Source organism: Pongo abelii, chromosome 18, assembly GCF_028885655.2.
Source record: "Pongo abelii isolate AG06213 chromosome 18, NHGRI_mPonAbe1-v2.0_pri, whole genome shotgun sequence".
In the NCBI taxonomy this organism is placed as follows: Eukaryota; Metazoa; Chordata; class Mammalia; order Primates; family Hominidae; genus Pongo; species Pongo abelii.
In genome coordinates, this window is record NC_072003.2 from 12794624 (window position 1) to 12814792 (window position 20169).

At 42.7% G+C, this 20169-nt stretch overlaps 1 protein-coding gene across 9 annotated transcripts in view; it reads right to left on the reverse strand.

Moving 5' to 3' along the window:
* Positions 1-20169, reverse strand: part of LOC100451861 (RNA polymerase I-specific transcription initiation factor RRN3-like) — an 88399-nt gene that overhangs the window by 19492 nt on the left and 48738 nt on the right. For 4 of the 9 annotated variants that reach the window (XM_054534693.2, XM_054534698.2, XM_054534699.2 and 1 more), the window contains 9 exons: positions 12976-13081; positions 11782-11838; positions 6838-6927; positions 6607-6736; positions 6415-6516; positions 6101-6160; positions 5092-5155; positions 3971-4040; positions 550-648 (listed from right to left, as the gene is read on the reverse strand). In XM_054534693.2, coding sequence (XP_054390668.1) covers positions 550-648; positions 3971-4040; positions 5092-5155; positions 6101-6160; positions 6415-6516; positions 6607-6736; positions 6838-6927; positions 11782-11838; positions 12976-13081 — 778 coding nt within the window. Of the gene's footprint in view, positions 1-549; positions 649-3970; positions 4041-5091; positions 5156-6100; positions 6161-6414; positions 6519-6606; positions 6737-6837; positions 6928-11781; positions 11839-12975; positions 13082-14614; positions 14795-20169 lie in introns of those variants that run through there. The other 5 variants (XM_063717578.1, XM_054534701.2, XM_063717579.1 and 2 more) reach the window with 5 other exon arrangements.

A 20169-nucleotide genomic window follows, 5' to 3' on the forward strand; every position in this document is an offset into this window, starting at 1 on the left:
CAACCATACTTTTACATTTGGATAACTATGTATTTAATGCCTTGTTCTCCAATCATGAGGAGGAACTGTCTACAACTGCCCAGCCCATGCACAGATGGAGTTCAAGACACACTCAAAGAAAGGAAGCAAAGAATGGTGCTAGTGGTTTCTTTTTTTTTTTTTTGAGACGGAGTCTCGCTCTGTCGCCCAGGCTGGAGTGCAGTGACGCGATCTTGGCTCACTGCAAGATCCGCCTCCCGGGTTCAAGTGATTATCCTGCCTCAGCCTCCTGAGTAGCTGGGATTACAGGCACCCACCATCATGCCTGGCTAATTTTTTTTTTTATTTTTATAGAGACGGGGTTTCGCCATGTTGGCCAGGCTGGTCTCGAACTCCTGACCTCAGGTGATGTGCCTGCCTCGGCCTCCCAAAGTGCTGGGAATACAGGCGTGAGCCACCACACCTGGCCAAGTGGATTATTTCCTATCACTGACTATTGTTTCCACATACTGTGATTATAACAAATTCAAGTCAGTAAATGAAAATAAAAATAGATTACTCAATACTTACATCCAACTTGAGTAGCTTTTCAATAATAAGCTCCAGAATTTCATGCCTCAAGGTTGGAAAATATACACTAATCCTCAGTAAGTTATGAACGTAACATTCCTAAAGCAGAAAACATAAGATAAAACATTTCAACAGAGAATAAATGTTTCACAGTTATGTAAGCAAAACATCAATTACATGACCTTTAGTTTCAAATATTTAAAAAGAAAAAAACAGACTATCCAGCAATACAAAAACTATACTGTTTCTACATGTATTATGTTCGGTATAATCATTTCAATTATCTCCAGTAAATGAAATTTTTAATTGGCATAACTAGGTTTTTAAGTAGCTGTATTGATAAAACTCATATCTCATACAATCACCAACTTAAAGTATACAATTTAAGTTTTTAATATATTCAGTTATGTGACCATCAACATAATCAATTTCAGAACATTTATTTTTCTTTTAGAGACAGGGTCTTGCTCTCTCTCTCAGGATGGGGTGCAGTGGTGCAATCATAGCTCACTGCAACCCTCAATTCCTGGGATAAGCAATCCTTCCTCCTCAGCCTCCCTAGTAGCTAGAACTACAGGTGCACACTACCACATCTGGTTAATTTTTCCTTTTAGAGAGACATGTTCTATGTTGCCCAGGCTGGTCTTCAACTCCTGGATCTTCCCACTTCAGCCTTCCGAAGTGCTGTGATTACAGGCATAAGCCACTGTGCCCAGCCAGCAATTTTGTAACATTTTAATCACTCTAAAAAGAAATCCTACATCCATTAGTGCACCCCTAAAATATGAAGACCTTGGCAACCACTAGTCTATGAATCTGCCTCTTCGAGACATTTCATATAAATGGAGTCCTATAATACATGTTTTTAGGGTTCAATCATGTTGTAACATGTAAACCATTCCTTTCATATCAATGGAGTCATATAATACACAGACTTTTGGCATGTTTTTAGGGTCCAATCATGTTGTAACATATAAAGCATTCCTTTTTATTGCTGAGTAATATTCCATTGTACCATGTTTTGTCATCTGTTCATCAGTTGACAGACATTTGAGTTGCTTCTACTTGAGGCTAGTATGGATGATGCTGCTATGAACATCCATGTACAAGTTTTTCTGTGGACATATATTTTCATTTCTCTTGGGTATAAACCCAGCAATGGAACTGCTGAGTCATGTGTTAATTCTACATTTAACCTTGAAGAAATGCCAGGCTATTTTCCAAAACGGCTGCACCATTTTACATTCTCACAGCAACATATGACAGTTCCAACGTTCCCATTTCTCCATATCCTTGTCAACACTTGTTACTGTCTTCTCATTCGGATTATAGCCATCCTTGTGGGTATGAAGTGAAACCATTTCCCTGATGGCTAATGATGTTGAGCTTCTTTTCATGTGCTTTTTTTTGCAGAAATGCCTATTCAGATCCTTTGCCCATTTCAATTGGGCTATTTGCCCTTTTATTATTCAATTATAAGAGTTCTTTACATATACAAGTCCATTACCAGACATAAAATTTAGAAATATTTCCTCCCATTATTTGGGGATTATTTTCATCTTCTTGAAGATGTCCTATGAAGCATAACAACATTTAATTTTGAAGTACAATTGATGCATTTTTTCTTTGGTTGCTTGTGCTTAGGCATCAAATCTGGAAATTACTGCCTAATCCAACATCATGAAAATGTAATTGTTTTCTTCTCAGAGTTTTACAGTTTTTACTCTTCATGTAGGGCTTTTATTGAGTTCATTTTTGTATATGGATATCCATATGCTTCATTCTTTTGCATGTTCATATCCACTTCTGCCAGCATTTGTTGAAATGACTATTCTCCCCTATTCAATCGTCTTGAACAACTGGTTACTGTATGTTGGTCTTCTGTCCCGTAACCATGCTGAACTCATTTATTATCTCTAAAATTTCTTGTGTGTGTGTAAATTCCTTAGGATGACATATAAAATCACCTTGCAAAAGAGAGTTTATGCCTTCCTTTCCATCTGGATGCTTTTAATTCTTTTTCTTGCCTAACTGCCTTGGCTAGACAAGCAGCAAGAGCGGACATCCTTGTTTTGTTCTTTGTCTTAGGAAAAAACTTTTGGTCTCTCACCATTGAATATGATGTTAACTGTGGGTTTTTCAGATGTCCTTTATCAGGTTGAGAAAATTTCCTTCTGTTTTTCTCATAAAAGGATATTGGTGTTTGTCACACACTTCTGCATCTACTGAGATGATTATGTGGTTTTTGTCCTTTGTTCTATTGCTACAAAATATTTTATTAATTCATTTGCAGGTACTAACTCAATCTCGGCTGGTCACAGTGGTTCACGCCTCTAATCCCAACACTGCGAGGTGGAGACGGGTAGATCACTTGAGGTCAGGAGTTCAAGACCAGTCTGGCCAACGTGGCAAAACCCCATCTCTACCAAAAACACAAAAATTAGCAGGGTGTGGTACCCCATGTCTATAGTCCCACCTACTCGGGAGGCTGAGGTGGGAGAGTCACTTGAACCCTGGAGGCAGAGGCTGCAGCAAGCCGAGATGATGCCACTGCACTCCAGCCTGGGTGACAGACAGAGACTGTCCCCCCCTCCACGAAAAAAAAAAATCAATCTTGCAATCCTAGCAACAGTCGCACTTGGTCATGGTACATAATTCTTTTTGTATGCTACTAGATTCGGTATTCTACTAAGGCAACCACTATTAATTATTAAAAACTGCACGGATGATCTGAACATTGTATAAAAACTTAAGCAGAATTCTTCTATGGAAGGCTTTGTTTTCAGGTTAAAATAAGGCATGTACAATTAGTAATACATGAACTATTATCTTCTAGTAATTCTTGTCCGTATGAGCATGCAGCCACTACAGATATTCCTGAAATGAACTCAGACCTTGACTTGTACATCGTAATAACAGAAAAAGGCACTGGGAATCCCCAGTAGCCGCTTTATAAGAAAGGAATCTGAGTCAAATTCTTAGACATCAGCTTAAAGTTAAAAGACAAAGTAACCTTTAAGAAAAAGACCTAACATCAGCCAGGCACGGTGGTTCACTAATCCCAGCACTTTGGGAGGCTGAGGCGGGCAGATCACAAGGTCAGGCATTCGATACCAGTGTGGCCAATATGGTGAAACCCTGTCTCTACTAAAAATACAAAAATTAGCTGGGCATGGTGGTAGGCGCCTGCAGTCCCAGCTACTGGGGAGGCTGAGGCAGGAGAATCGCTTGAACCCGAGGTTGCAGTGAGCCAAGATGACGCCATTGCACTCCAGCTTAGGCAACAGAGTGAGACTCGGTGTCAAAAAATAAATAAATAAATAAATAAAGACAGAAAAAGAAAGAAAAAGACCTAATATCATCTAAAATGAAATCATACAAACAACTTTTCCATGATATTCTCAATGAAAAGATTTCTTACCAGTGTTCTCTCTGATTTTCGAACAAATGGAAATTTTTCCACCAGTATTGGCATAAGAAACCACGGTGTCCTATTTTTAAAAAATTAAATCAATCCATGTTAACTTTACTTTCTAGAAAAGGAATAAAAAGGAAAACTACCATTCTAAAAGCAAATATCGATAGATATAGGAGGCAAACAGGAATCCCTGTCTCAAAGAACTGGAACTTTTTTGTTTTTTGAGACAGAGTTTCACTCTTGTTGCCCAGGCTGGAGTGCAGTGGCGCAATCTCGGCTCACTGCAACCTCCGCCTCCCGGGTTCAAGTGATTCTCCTGCCTCAGCCTCCTAAACAGCTGGGATTACAGGCATGCGCCACCACGCCCAGCTAATTTTGTATTTTTAGTAGAGATGGGGTTTCTCCATGTTGGTCAGGCTGGTCTCAAACTCCCGACCTCAGGTGATCCGCCTGCCTCAGCCTCCCAAAGTGCTGGGATTACAGGCGTGAGCCACCGCGCCCGGCCAGAACTGGAACTTACAATGTATAGCTTCTGAGAAAATCTATAATGACTTTGAGAAAATAAGCTTCTGTTAACTCTGATATCAAAAGCAAATCAAAGAGGGAGCTTCTCTCCCACAGAAACATAACAGCACTTTTGCTGACATTTCCCACTACACATGTATATTATTTTTAAAAGCAGAAAAAATTATCAAGTTGGATTTTTTTAAGTTAACAAATAATCAATGGACAGAGGGAACTAGAAGTCCACCCCTCCAAAAGAAACCCACAAACCTGAAAAGCTTTTCTTAGAAGTGCAATTTTTATTCATATGGCATGACACAAACACACCCAGGGATTTCTCACTGAAAATTTTTGGATAGCATATCTGTCGAAGATAAAAGCAAAATTCCAACCACCATACAAAATTGGGGGAGAATCCACATACAAACTTGAAATTAAAGAGAATAAATAGAAAATGGAAATGCCACTTTTTGTAGAATGTAATGTTTCCTCAAGTGGATAGAAAAAAAAAATGCAATGTAAGACTCAAGCTTTAATACTATTAACATTTTATAATTTTTACTAATTGATTACAATTTTCTTGAGAATTAAACATTCAAAATAAGAAAAAGTATACTCACGATGGTACATATCTTGCTATTATTTGCAAGGCTCTGTGACATGTGCCAAAATTTGCAGGAAGATCTGAAAGGAGAAAAGTTGAGAGTATGAGCATCAAAACAAAACTGAAGGGCGACACGCTTGAAACTAAAAATACATGCTGGCCAGACACAGTGGCTCATGCCTGTAATCCCAGCACTTTGGGAGGTCGAGGTGGACGGATCATCTGAGGTCAGGAGTTCGAGACCAGCCTGACCAATATGGTGAAACCCCATCTCTACTAAAAATACAAAAATTAGCCGGGCATGGTGGCACACGCCTGTAGTCCCATCTACTCAGGAGGCTGAAGCAGGAGAATCACTTGAACCTGGGAGGCGAAGGCTGCAGTGAGCCGAGATCACACCACCGTACTCCAGCCTGGGCGACAGAGCGAGACTCTGTCTCAAAAAACAAACAAACAAAAAGTGACATACTTGAAGCTAAAAACACATGCTAACCAAAACGGAATAATTTATCAGAGAAATAATAATTTCAAGATTTTTCTCCACAACCATCAATGAAAACTAAATGGACTAAATATATAAATAATGCATTCAGGACAACTGACTGCATATCAATGGTAAATATAACAAAAAGATTATATCAAAGGTTGTCATTTGTTGCAGTCTACCTATTAGAATAGGTGCCAGGTATTCTGTGCTTTACTTTTTTTTTTTTAAAGAAGACAATGTCTTGCCATCTTGTCCAGGCAGGGCTTGAACTCCTGGGCTCAAGCAATCCACCCACTTAAGCCTCCCAGGTCGCTGTGACTAAAGACACACACTACCCTGTGTAGTTCTGCTTTAAGCCTTTTTTAAGAAAATATTTGAAAAAAAAAAGGTTTTTTTTTGCAGAGACAAGGTCTCACTATGTTGCCCAGGCTGGTCTCAAACTCTTGGCCTCAAGTGATCCTCCTGTCTTGGCCTCCCAAAGTGCTGGGATTATGGGTGTAAGCTACTGTGCCCAGGCTTTAAACCTTTTTATACTTACTATCATCTTCATCATCAGAATCTGAAACATCTACATCGCCTTCCTTAATGATCACTCGGGCTTTTGAGGGAAAAAGAAAATATGTTATTCTGTCATTGATCTAGACAATGAATGGCTACACAAAAAAAGTTATTGACCTAGACAATGGACAGCTATACAAAAAAGTTATTTTTCCATAATCCAAAGTTAGCCCAATGATTAATTAAACGCACAATCTGAAAAAAAGTAAAGCAACTTTATAGTTTTTAAACAGCTAAAAATTCCTAGATTTCACCAGGAGTTCAATAAAGCAAATTACAACTCATAAAACTCACAGCAACAAATGAATCTAGACACCTCCATAGGGGTCATTACGGGGAACATATATCTACCACACCTGGTGCCAATATGCATCTGGAATCTTCCATCGTAGCAGTCTCTCATATATAAGGAGAAGGTGGTATTTTAGTAAAGAAGTATTAAAAAGAAAAAAGAAAATTCCAAGCAAGCAAAGACTAATGACTTACGAGGCACAAAATGGGAAGCAATCATGCTGAGACACGGTCTGAGGAAAACAGTCTGTGCTGATACAAGATTAGCAAGAAAAGCCAAATACTCTTCCACTACTGTTTGACTTCTATTCAACCAAGGCAATCTCTAGAGTGGGGGAAGAAAGATAAAAACAGCATGTTATTAATATATACTATTACCAAAGTTATGAATTACATACTCGACAGTAAAATAAATGGTGAACTTACCAATATAATACTGATAAGCTGCTCAAAATCTTTTGTCAAGTACATGATAGAAGAACGGAATTCTAGCAGCCAGTTGATGATCTGGTCATCCTTAAGTTAAACAAAGAGTACTTTCAAAATCACAAATCCTCTAAGGTAATAGAAATTTACAGCTAGCTTATATCCATCGTTTATCAAGAATAGGTTGGGGGGAAAAGGTCACAAACTTGGAAGGAAATCAAAACTGGGTATCAAAACAGAAAAATACGTCACAATAAACTTAACTGTTTTAAAAAAGTAATCTAGTAACTCTAATACACACGAAAAAGACTTAAATGCAATACTTCAGCCTGATCACTTTTGTTTGCCCTGAAAAAGCGAAATCACTTCAAATGTTGACACCTGGGACTTTTAAAAACTGCAGAACTCTAGCAGATTCAAATATTAGAAGATCACAAAGGAACAATAGCTACCTCTATTTCCTCTATATTCAAGCTGACCAGGAAGCATGCTGATAAAACTCAGTCTAGGCTGATCAATTGGGGTCATGAATAAACATAACTTTTCTAAACCAAACCTGTGGCTGAGTTTAAATATATTATGATGTGTTTGTTCTGTATAAATGAGAGCCCCATTCCTCCATGAAATATTTTTCAGGCAATCAAATTACTGTTCATAATAATTGTTAGTGACATGAGAAGAACTGCTAAATTTGAAACACAATGTATAAAATACAGTGTCAATTATGTAAAATATTACTATATTAATTATATTCATGCATATACACTGCACAGGAAAAAAACCATTAAGAAAAAGCCCCTAATTTGTGGAAGGCTTAGACATATAAATAAAAGCAACACAAGGTCATACCTACAGGGATATTTATATGGAGTTATCATTTAGTGAGAATACACCATATGCCAGGCATGGTGTCTGACACTCTACATATATATCTTCTTCTAATCCTAAAAACTCTGCAAGATGTTTAGTTATTCCCATTTTGCTGTTCAGGAAGCTGAGGCTAAGAACGATGAATAAGCAATCTGCCCAACCAAGAGGCCAGTAAAGAAGCAGGTCCAAACCTGTCTATCTCGGTCAAGGCTATCATCCGTTCACCGTCCCACATGCCTCCCTATATGCGGAGAAGAAGCTGTCCCCTTTTCCCCACCTTAATTCAGCTACTGAGTGCTTACTATGCCATATCCATGTGTCAAACTCCCACAGATCAACCATTTTCTGATGAAATCCCGAGTAGCCTGGCAGTAAAATAAAGTAAAACCACAATTCATTTGTACTATGGTAATTTCACATGTCCACAACTGTTAAGGATAACATTAACGGTAGCTCACTAAGGCCAAAGGCATGTAGAAAACAAGCTAAGTTAGTGTGCAAATAAAATAATCTATCCTATCTCTTTTCCACTAAAAAGACTGCAACAAAACTATAAGGATAACATTTAAACTGTACCATTTTTAAAAGTAAATCAGGCTTGGCGTGGTGGCTCATGCCTGTAATCCCAACACTTTGGGAGGCCGAGGTGGGTGGATCATCTGAGGTTGGGAGTTTGAGACGAGCCTAACTAACATGGAGAAACCCCGTCTCTACTAAAAATACAAAATTAGCCGGGCGTGGTGGTGCATGCCCATAATCCCAGCTACTCGGGAGGCCGAGGCAGGAGAATTGCTTAAACCCCGGAGGCAGAGGTTGCAGTGAGCCAAGATCGTGCCATTGCACTCCAGCCTGGGCAACAAGAGCAAAACTCCGTCTCAAAAAGAAAAAAAAAAGTAAATCAGTTGCAGACTTTGATGCTTTAGTACTGAACTATTATTATTTCTACTAGCAGGCAGGAACAGTAGCTCATGCCTGTAATCCCAGCACTTTTGGGAGGCCAAGGCAGGAAGAGACTGCTTGAGCCCAGGAATTTGAGACCAGCCTGGGCAACAAAGGGAGACCTCATCTCTAGAAAAATTATCCAGGCATGGTAGCACATGCTTGTGGTCCTATGTACTCGGGATCCTGAGGCTGGAAGATTGCTTGAGCCTGGGAGGTTGAGGCTGCAGTGAGCCATGATCGGGCCCATTTCACTCCAGCCTGGGTGACAGAGCAAGACCCTGTCTCAAGATGAAAAAAGTTCTACTTGCAACACTCCACACAACTAGTGCAATTCGTGGTATGTCAAAATACCAAGAATGAGAACTGCTGATACAAAGTACAGTGGAACACAAAGAAAATGTCCCTTTGTATCTGGGAAAGAAGGCAGGAGTCAGGAAAAGCTTTAAAGAGAAAGTGATGCTTCAGCTGTCTTTAAACAGTAACACAGTTGAGTCTTTTCTGGAAGTTCTACTTCTTACAGAAGGAAAAGTATGTTTTCAGAAAACTGACAGACGTTCAGTATGGCTGGCATGTATAGTGAGCAAGCCAACAGATAATAAATCTAGGGAACAAAGAAGCACCAAATAGACCATGGAAGGCCTTGTAAACCAGATCTGTAACTAGAGAGATCTGGAAGTGCGGGAAACGGACTCAATGAAGGAACAACTATGTGCTTAGAGAGAACCAGGAAAAGCTCCATTAAAGATGGAGCCCAGCCAAGGGTAGACATGCTAAGTTTGGAGCACCTATGATGATTCTGGGTAAATGCATCTAACAGACAGTTAAGAAACAAGTCTAGGCCGGGTGCAGTGGCTCACTTTGGGAGGCTGAGGCGCTTTGGGAGGCTGAGGCGGGTGGATCACTTGAGGTCAGGAGTTCGAGACCAGCCTGGCCAGCATGGTGAAACCCCAAATCTACTGAAAATACAAAAAAATTAGCTGGGCATGGTGGCATGGCTACTCGGGAAGCTGAGGTGGGAGGATGGCTTGAACCCAGGAGGCAGAGATTGCAGTGAGCCAAGATCATCCCACTACACTATGGCCTAGGTGACAGAGCAAGACTCTGTTCTGCCCTGGTCCCCAAAAACAAAAATGAAACAAGTCTGGAGGCCACAAGAGCAATCCTGGCTACAGACACAAATATATTAGGACACAGGCAGACTTCAAAGCCATGAAGGGAAATGAGGATATCACACAGAAGATTCCACAGAGTGAGAAAAGAGTCAAGTTTTGAAGCCCAATCAACACCGAATTTAAGATCAAGAACCTATCGAGAGATACTAGAGATTAAAGGATCACTGGCCAGGCGTGGGAGCTCACGCCTGTAATCCCAGCATGTTGGGAGGCCGAGGTGGGCAGATCACGAGGTCAGAAGATCCAGACCATCCTGGCTAACATGGTGAAACCCCCTCTCTACTAAAAATACAAAAAATTAGCCGGGGGTGGTGGCGGGTGCATGTAGTCCCAGCTACTTGGGAGGCTGAGGCAGGAGAATCGCTTGAACCCGGGAAGCGGAGCTTGCAGTGAGCCAAGATCGCACCATTGCACTCCAGCCTGGGCGACAGAGCGAGACTCCGTCTCAAAAAAAAAAAAAAAAAGAGATTAAAGGATCAGAAGACAGGAGGATCAGAAACACTGAAGTTTTAACAAGTGGGTGGCCAACAGTGTCGGCTGATACAAGGAATACAAGGCTTAAAAAAATAAGTCCACTGAGGCTGGGCTCAGTGGCTCATACTTGTAATCCCAGCACTTTGGGAGGCCGAGGCAGGCAGGTCATCTGAGGTCAGGAGTTCGAGACCAGCCTGGCCAACATGGTGAAACCCTGTCTCTACTAAAAATAAAAAAATTAACCAGGCATGGTGGCGGGTGACTGTAATCCCAGCTATTTGGGAGGCTGAGACAGGAGAACTGCTTGAACCCAGGAGGCAAAGGTTGCAGTGAGCCCAGATCACACCACTGCACTCCAGCCTGGGTGACAAGAATGAGACTTTGTCTCAAAAAAAAATGTCTACTGAAATCAGCATGTAAAAAAAAACATGGGTAACCTGTCAGGGTAATTACTACAGTGATAAGAACAGTGTACTTAAATGTGAGTGAGAAATGATACAGCACAGTCAGCTGGAACAAAAACAACAGATGACAATTACTGCCCTTACTTTGAGTCAGAGACTGTTCTAAGTGCTTCTTGCATATTAGCTCATTGAATCCTTGTTGAATATTTCCATGTTTAAAGCCAGGCACAGTGGCATGCACCTATGGTCCCAGCTTTTTAGAAGGCTGAAGACAAAGGATCATTTGAGGCCAGGAGTTCAAGGCTGTAGTGCACTGTGATCACACCTGTGAATAGCCAGAGCAACACAGCAAGACCACATCTCTTAAAAAGCAAAACAGAACACCCCATATTTTTTTAAATCTCTATTGTTTTCTTGGTTTTACACAGTGGAAAATAGAGGCAGAGAGGTTAAAACAATTTGCTCAAGATCACACACTGGATAAGAAAATTGGAATTTTATTCCAGGCAATCTAACTACCACTGCCATGGTAATGAACTATTCTCTTCAAAACTGGGCAGTAAAGGAAGAATGGTGAAACAAAATGTACTACGGTTTTACTACACGATAGGTGGATCTTGAACCTGGAAATGCTCAATCAGTGGTTTTTCTTTGGTTTGTTTTAGCTTTAAAGAGACAGGAGAGTTGCATGCAGCATGGAGGAAAGAGGTAGTAATCTAATAGAAAGGAAGCATTAGAGCAGGGTTTCCCAGCCTCAACACTGTTGTCATTTGGGGCTGGATCACTCTTGGTTATGGGAGGCTGCCCTGTGCACTGTGAGATGTTTAGCAGCATCTCTGTCATTCACCCACTAGATGCCAGTAGCACCCTTTCCTCCCAATCGTGACAAACAAAAATATCTGCAGCCATCACCAAATGTCTTCTAGGGGGTAAAACTGTCCCTGGTTGAGAACCACCAGATTAAAGTAAGGGAGGACCATGGAGAGAGCAAGTTCTGGAGGACAGAATGGGACCCAAAGAGCAAACTATGTCTGTATAAAGTGGCAATAATTTTGCCAATGATCAAACACAAAATTAATTACCTTTATGTCTGGATCTAACAGCTGGTTCTTCAACAACTCAAAGTCATTTGTTTCACCCTTAACAAGAAGGGGAAAGAATTAAGTTATGCTTTTGTTTCCTGTTTAGTATCAACAGCAAGACTTTTAACCGTACCTTAACATCAGATGAAATTATAAAAGGAACACTAACTTTCACATGTCAATTGCGGATTAAAAAATAATGACTACAAAAATTTAAACACTCATGTTAGTGCAGCCAGAGGGCTTGTAAAAAGGAAAATGATAAGCTACATTTAGCTGTATTTCTGTATTGACATTTGAATATAATAGTTGATACTCCTGCGAATTCTCAAAAAGCATGAGGGAAAAAAACAGCCAGCTATAATGATCTAATTCAGGAGGATCTAAAAAAGTATTCACTCAAATATGGATACAAATGGATATTATACATAAACATACAGTTACTTACCATTTTCCCTCTATTGCTGAGATATAGTAGAAATGCTTCTAAACTACCACAAAAACAAAAATCTCTATTCAGAGAACTGGTTTACTGTCCCAAAGTAATGCTTAGGTAAGTTCCTCCTCAAAAAATAAAATGCTGTAGGCCAGGCATGGTGGCTCACGTCTGTAATCCCAGCACTTTGGGAGGCCGAGGCGGGTGGATCACAAGGTCAGGAGTTCGAGACCAGCCTGGCCAACATGGTGAAACCCCATCTCTACTAAAAAAATTAAAAAATTAGTCAGGTGTAGTGGTGCGTGCCTGTAACCCCAGCTATTCAGAAGACCGAGGCAGGAGAACTGCTTGAACCTGGGAGGTGGAGGATGCAGTGAGCCAAGATCACGCCACTGCACTCCAGCCTGGGCGACAGAGTGAAACTCCGGCACAAATAAATAAATAAATAAAATAAACAAATAAAATGCTGTAATTGTTTTTAATTCTAGCACTTGCTAAAGTTAAAAGATGCTTTGTAAATAAAGCATTTGAAGAGGTGAAACCTCAGCAAAGACCAGAGTTTTTTTTTTTTTGAGACGGTGGGGGAAAAAACGACTCTACTACTCTAATTTTGCACTGACGGCATCATGCTATTATTAAATATTTGATTTCAATTGGTATCTTAATTAATTTTGCTATTTCTGTTGGTCTTTAGTATAACAGCAATAGTTGTATTCTGACCTGACCAAAAGCAAACCTCACACATTATCTTCTCTTACCTTTTTGTACTTCAGCAAGACTTCTGTCACAGTTCCACCAAACCGAACAGTTTTTCTTGGGGGAGAACTGAAAAAATCATTCTCTAATGCACGCATATATGAAATCCTGTGGAACCAAGATTAACAAGCTATTAAGTTCATGAAAATAATAAAAATTATAATAGCCAATATTTATTGAACCAACATAATTCAGTGGGACTATTCTTAAGGCCTCTTTACTGGTCTCCCTGCTTCCACTCTTAACCAACAATCCCTCCTTTGCTCAGCAACCAATAACTGTCTTCCCACTGCACTTACAGTAAAAATCCAAATCTCTCAGTGTGGTCTTTAAGATCCTACATTAATCTGGCCCCTGCCTACCTCTCTCACCTCATCTCCAACAACTTGTTTTACTACAGCCATAATGTCTTTTCTGCTCTTCAAACAAGCCAAGCTGTTTCTCATTTCACTTACTGTTCACTCTCTTGGAAATACTCTTTTCCCAAATCTCTACGTGGCTGGATTTTTTTTTTTTGGGACGGAGTCTTGCTCTGCTGCCCAGGCTGGAATGCAGTGGTGTGATCTCGGCTTAACTGCAACCTCCATCTCCCGGGTTCAAGCAATTCTCCTGCCTCAGCCTCCTGAGTAGCTGGGATTACAGGCACCTGCCACCATGCCCAGCTAATTTTTGTATTTTCAGTAGAGACGAGGTTTCGCATGTTGGCCAGGCTGGTCTCGAACTCCTGACTTCAGGTGATCCACCCGCCTCGGCCTCCCAAAGTGCTGGGATTACAGGCGTGAGCAACCGCGCCCGGCCGAGATTTTTGTATTCGTTCAAGTGGAAGCTCAAATGTCAGATGTCCTCCCCATGAGAAATCTCAAATACTCCTTCTCTCCCTTCTCCCCGCCCCCATTACCTTGTTGTATAACTGAAATCATCGTGTTCATTTATTTATTGGCCTATGTACTGCCTTCCCCCCTATGCTGTAAGCTCTGTAGAAAGCAGGGACATTAGTGTCTTTGGATAAACCACTGTCCCCAGTGTTTAACACAGTAAGCAGGAGCTCGATAAATATTATGAATCATATTACGCTAATTGTTTTACAAGGTTTGCTTCACTTACACAGAGTAAATTAATGAAAAAACATAGCATCCTAATGACTCTGAAAGTTAAACGCCAAGAGTGTGCTATGGGGGTTAGGGATTTTAAAAGTGGAGCAAAACAAAGACTGCTAAACAAATACGTGTGTCGAAACAAATTTCAAACAAAAAAGATGTAATATTCAATTTGCCATGAGTGACAACGTTCGGCTGATAAACCAAATAGCCCAGGGAAATCCCTTCCAAATTTGGACGAAGAAGCGGGAAGCAAGAGGGGTCAAGGCGCAGAAGGCAGTACCCAGGCCTGGGAAATCACGAGGAAACACAGTCGGGAAAGGGTGCCTCCAGCACAGAAAACATACTCATTTTTCCAGGCCCCACCCATGTCTATTACCCAGTTAGGAGGAATGAACTCATTTCTGCGAACGTGAGATGACCCTCGACCCCGTGCTCCTACTACACGCCATTAGCTTTGTCCCACATCCTTTCAACCCACTCCTCTAAGCGAGGTCCTGAGCTCTGGTCCCAGACGCGCAGAAGGAAGCGGCCTGAATCTTACCCAGTCCTCGACTCGCCCAGCGTCTTGACTGCAGAGGACGAAGCGGCCGCATCTCCCGGCAAACGCGTGTGAAGCAACGGTGCCGCCATTGGGCCGAACTAACGCGACCGCTGCGCCTCACGCCGGATGCCCAGCTCCTTCCAGCCACAGCCTCTGTCCCGGAAGTTGCGCGTGCCAGCACAACCTTCAGCCAATCAGGAGCCCCGCGTGGGGAGGGCGTATGCTCTTGGCGGGCTAGAGCGCCGCCAAAACCCGCTCCTCATTCTACTTGGACGACTTGTTCCACCCAGCGCCAGTGCGGGAGTATAAGGAGAGACGGGAAGGACCGGCTCCATCCAGCCCTGAGGATCCCAAAGAAAGGGTGGAAACACCCTGGATGTGCTAAGCTGTGGCCGGGTACACTCGAGTGTTAATTTTTTGGAGTCAAAGCCTCCCTCAGTCAAATCGAAGAAACTGAAGCACTTGTGACTGACCCAGATCTTCACGGAAGAAAGGGGATTCGAACCTGGCTGACCCAGAAGCCTGGGCTCTATACTCAATGTAGCATTCTCATAGACACCCAAGATAACGTTATCCTCATGGAAACGAGCTCCACGAAGTGACCTACCCCAGAGCCTCAAGGCTGTGATGATGCTGGAATGAGAAACAACAGGAGAGTTACCAAGAGGTGTTACCCCGTTGACTTTATTTATTTATTTATGTATTTATTTATTTTTTCTTTTGAGACCGAGTTTTGCCCTGTTGCCCAGGTGGAGTGCAGTGGCGTGATCTCAGCTCACTGCAACCTCCGCCGCCCCGGTTTAAGCAATTCTCATGCCTCAGCCACCCGAGTAGCTGGGATTACAGGCGCATGCCACCACACCCGGCTAATTTTTTTATTTTTAGTGGAGACGGGGTTGCACTGTGTTGGCCAGGCCGGTCTCGAACTCATGACCTCAGGTCATCCACCCACCTCGGCCTCCCAAAGTGCTGGGATTACAAGTGTGAGCCACCGCGCCCAGCCAAACTTAAATTTTTAAAAGAGGAACAGGAGTCAGCCAGACCAACAAAAGAGCGACTGGTGTTCCAAGCATAGGAAACAGAGGAAACAGAGGCCAAAACCTCAGGACTGTGGAGGATGTAGAGGGAGAGCAGGGGCTGCCCCTACTCTCAGGGAGGGGAAAAGGTTGCAACTTTGGAAACTGTACAGGCCTATCAAAAATACAAAAATATCCAGCCTGGGTGACATGGTGAAACTCCCATCTCTACAAAAAATTTAAAAAATAAAAATAATACAAATTAACTGGGTGTGGTGGCACACACCTGTAGTCCCAGCTACGCGGGAGGCTGAGGATTGCTTGAGCCTGGGAGATAGCACCACTGCACTCCTCCTTGGGCAACAGAGTGAGACCCTGTCTTGAAATAAATAAATAAATTTTTAAAAATGCATATGTATGGGCCTGGTGCAGTGGCTCATGCCTGTTATCTCAACACTTTGGGAGGCTGAGGCAGGTGGATCACCTGAGGCCAGAAGTTTGAGACCAGCCTGGCCAACATGACAAAACCCTGTCTCTACTCAAAATACAAAATTAGCCAGGCATGGTGGCAGTGCCTGTAATCCCAGCTACTTGGGAGGCTGAGGCAGGAGAATAGCTTGAACCCAGGAGGCAAAGGTTGCAGTGAGCCAAGATCGTGCCATTGCACTCCAGCCTGGGTGACGAGCGAAACTGTGTCTCAAAAAAAAAAAAAGGGTGTGTGTGTGTGTGTGTGTGTGTGTGTGTGTGTATATGTATCTCTCTCCAGGAGTTCAAGATCAGCCTGGGCAACATATGGTGGTGCATACCTGTAGTCCCAGCTACTTGAAAACTGAGGAGGGAGGATCGCTTGAGCCCTGGAGGTCAAGGCTGCAGTGAGCTGTGATTGCACCCCTGCACTCCAGCCTGGGCAACAGAGCTAGACCCTATTTCACAAAATAAAATACAGGAATTTGTTTTTTGTTTTTTGTTTTTTTTTTGAGACAGAGTCTCGCTCTGTCACCCAGGCTGGAGTATAGTGTCGTGATCTCGGCTCACTGCAACCTCAGCTTCTCAGGTTCAAGTGATACTTGTGCCTCAGCCTCCCCAGTAGCTAGGATTACAGGCATGCGCCACCATGCCCAGCTAATGTTTGTATTTTTAGTATGTATTTTCACCATGTTGGCCAGGCTGGTCTCGAACTCTTGACCTCAAGTGATCCGCCCGACTTGGCATCCCAAAGTGCTGGGATTACAGGCATGAGACACCACGCCCCGCCAGCAGTTTGTTAAACATAAACCATAGCTGTGTTTTGCAACAGTGTAAAATCAGTAACTGTCTTTCCTGAGTCTCTTATTTGGTCCTTACTGAGTTCCTTGGGAATGTTGGACAGGAATCATCTGTCTCAAGGACAGAGGAAATAATTGCACCCTAGCTCACAAAGATACTTCAAGATAACTGTTTAAATGAGAATCTCTTCTTCACTTCCAAGGCAAAGCAAAGCAAAAACAAAAAGCAACAATAGCAAAACAGCAATTTGACAATTATCTGTTTTGTTTTGTTTTGGTTTGAGACAGGATCTCATTGTCTAGCCCAAGTTAGAGCGCAATGGCGCGATCACGGCTCGCTGCAGCCTCGGGCTCCTACAGGTTAAGCAATCCTCTCACCTCAGCCTCCCAAACCCACAACACCAAGCCCAGCTAATTTTTTGTATTTTTGGTAAATACAAGGTCTCACTTTGTTGCCCAGGCTGGTCTTGAACCCCTGGCCCAAGTGATCCTCCCAACTTGGCCTCCCAAAGTGTGTCTCCCCACCTACACCCCCATTCTTTCACTTAAAAAAAGTCTGAGTCTGGGTGCAGTGGCTCACACCTGTAATGCCAGAGCTTTGGGAGGCTGAGGCAGGAGGATAACTTGAAGCCAGGAGTTTGAGACCAGCCCAGGCAACACAGCCAGACTCCATCTCTACAAATAACACTTTTAAAAAACTTACCCAGGTATGGTGGCACGTGCCTGTAGTCCCAATTTGGGAGACAGAGGTGGGAGAATCACTTGAACCCAGGAGTTGGAGGCTGCAGTGAGCTATGACTGCACCATAACACTCTCTGGCCTGGGTGACAAAGCAAAATCTCATCTCTTAAAAAACAGAAAAGGGAAAAAAAGCTTGACATGTACAAAATAATATGTTAATGTAAGTTATAAGAACATAATGGGCTGGGCGCAGCGGCTCACGCCTGTAATCCCAGCACTTTGGGAGGCCGAGGCGGGAGGATCACGAGGTCAGGAGATCGAGACCATCCTGGCTAACACGGTGAAACCCCGTCTCTACTAAAAATACAAAAATAAAAATAAAAATTAGCCGGGCGTGGTGGCAGGCACCTGTAGTCCCAGCTACTTGGGAAGCTGAGGCAGGAGAATGGCATGAACCTGAGAGGTGGAGCTTGCAGTGAGCCGAGATCATGCCACTGCACCCTAGCCTGGGCGACAGAGTGAGACTCCGTCTCAAAAAAAAAAAAAACAAAAAAACCAAAAAACATAATGAACACCTGTGAACATATCACCCAATTTAAGAAGCCGAACATTAACTAGGACAATTGACACTTACTGTGTGCTGCTCTCGGATCCCACCTCTACCTGCTTTCCTCCCAAAAATAGTCACCATCATGATTTTTAAAAGTCATTTTAGTTTTCTTTGCATAATTACCATATTTATACTCCTAAACAATGCACTATATTTACTTTTGTCTTTGCATTTTATAAAGTTATCTCCATGCTATATTATATTGCTGTTTGTTTTCAGCATTATGCTTTTTTTTTTTTTTTGAGACGGAGTCTCCCTCTGTTGCCCAGACTGGAGTGCAGTGGCACGATCTCCCGCCATCCTCCTCCCTTGGCCTCCCAAAATGCTGAGATTATAGGCGTGAGCCACCATGACCAGCCTGAAGATTCTTGTATCGTGTCCTGATGTATGTGTACAAGTATTTTTCTAGGGTGGAACTGTTGGGTTGGAGGGGGCACAAAAAGCTTTTAGGAAAGGAGAAAGGAACAAATTGGATATCTACGATTTTTTTTTTTTTTTTTTTTGAGACAGAGTCTCGCTCTGTTGCCCAGGCTGGAGTACAGTGGCACAAGCTCAGCTCACTGCACCCTCTGCCTCCCGGGTTCAAACGGTTCTCCTGCCTCAGCCTCCTGAGTAGCTGGGACTACATGTGCCCGCTACCACACCTGGCTAATTTTTGTATTTTTAGTAGAGACGGGGTTTCTCCATGTTGCCCAGGCTGGTCTCAAATGCCTGACCTCAGGTGATCTGCCTGCCTCGACCTCCTAAAATGCTGGGATTACAGGTGTGAGCCATCGTGTCTGGCTACTATTAGTTTTTCTATTTAGAAATTGTTAATCTGGATCCTCCCTACCTTTCAGCCATTTGCAATACATTTGTTGAGCATAAAGAGTGACCTTCTTGGCCGGGCGTGGTGGCTCATGCCTGTAATCCCAGCACTTTTGGAGGCCAAGGTGGGTGGATCACCTGAGGTTGGGAGTTCGAGACCAGCCTGACCAACATGGAAAAACCCTGTCTCTACTAAAAATACAAAATTAGTCTGGCATGGTGGCGCATGCCTGTAATCCCAGCTACTCAGGGGGCTGAGGCAGGAGAATCACTTGAACCTGGGAGGCAGACGTTGCAGTGAGCCGAGATCACCGCCATTGCACTTCAGCCTAGGCATCAAAACTCCCTCTCAAAAAAAAAAAAAAAAAAAAAAAAAAAAGTGACTTTCTTATCTACAGCAAAGAGTCACTGGAAGCCATTTGATGCAATATGACCTCATCTCTCTAGCCAGTGCCGACTGGGTTACAGGAGGGCACCAAGAAGCTTTTCAAAGGCTGTGCCAACGTACGCTTCCAGCAATATCTTCTTAAGCTTGAGTGCAGCTCCTTATTTTCCCAAAGCACAGCTAAGACTAAGGCTGCCAAGTTTTTAAAAAGATTTAAAGGAAACTCTGAGCATTATACAAGAAAAATACTGGCCAGGCCCTGTGGCTCATGCCTGTAATCCCTGTACTTTGGGAGGCTGAGACAGGTGGATCACTTGAGATCAGGAGTTCAAGACCAGCCGGGCCAACATGGTGAAACCCCACCTCTACTAAAAATACGAATTAGCCAGGTGTGGTGGCAGGTGCCTATAATCCCAGCTACTTGGGAGGCTGAGGCTGGAGAATCACTTGAACCCAGGAGGCAGAGTTTGCAGTGAGCCGAGATCGCGACACTGCACTCCAGCCTGGGCAACAGAGCAAGACTCAGTCTCAAACAAAAAAAAAAAAAGGAGAAAAAGAAAACCTTGAAACTAAATAGCATAATTTCCTGTTGTAATTCTTTGGCCATGTCCGTTCTTTGTGGAGCCTCTATTCAGTCAAATTGCCCTGTGGGCCAACTCATCTTGCCAGGATAAAAGCCTCCTTATCCAGTCTTGCCTTCCCCAGAGAAAATAAAGGGGGTGGGGGAGGGACAAAGAAAATTAAGACCCTCCCCCTCCAAAAAGAGAAACAACAAAAAGCACACAAGGATT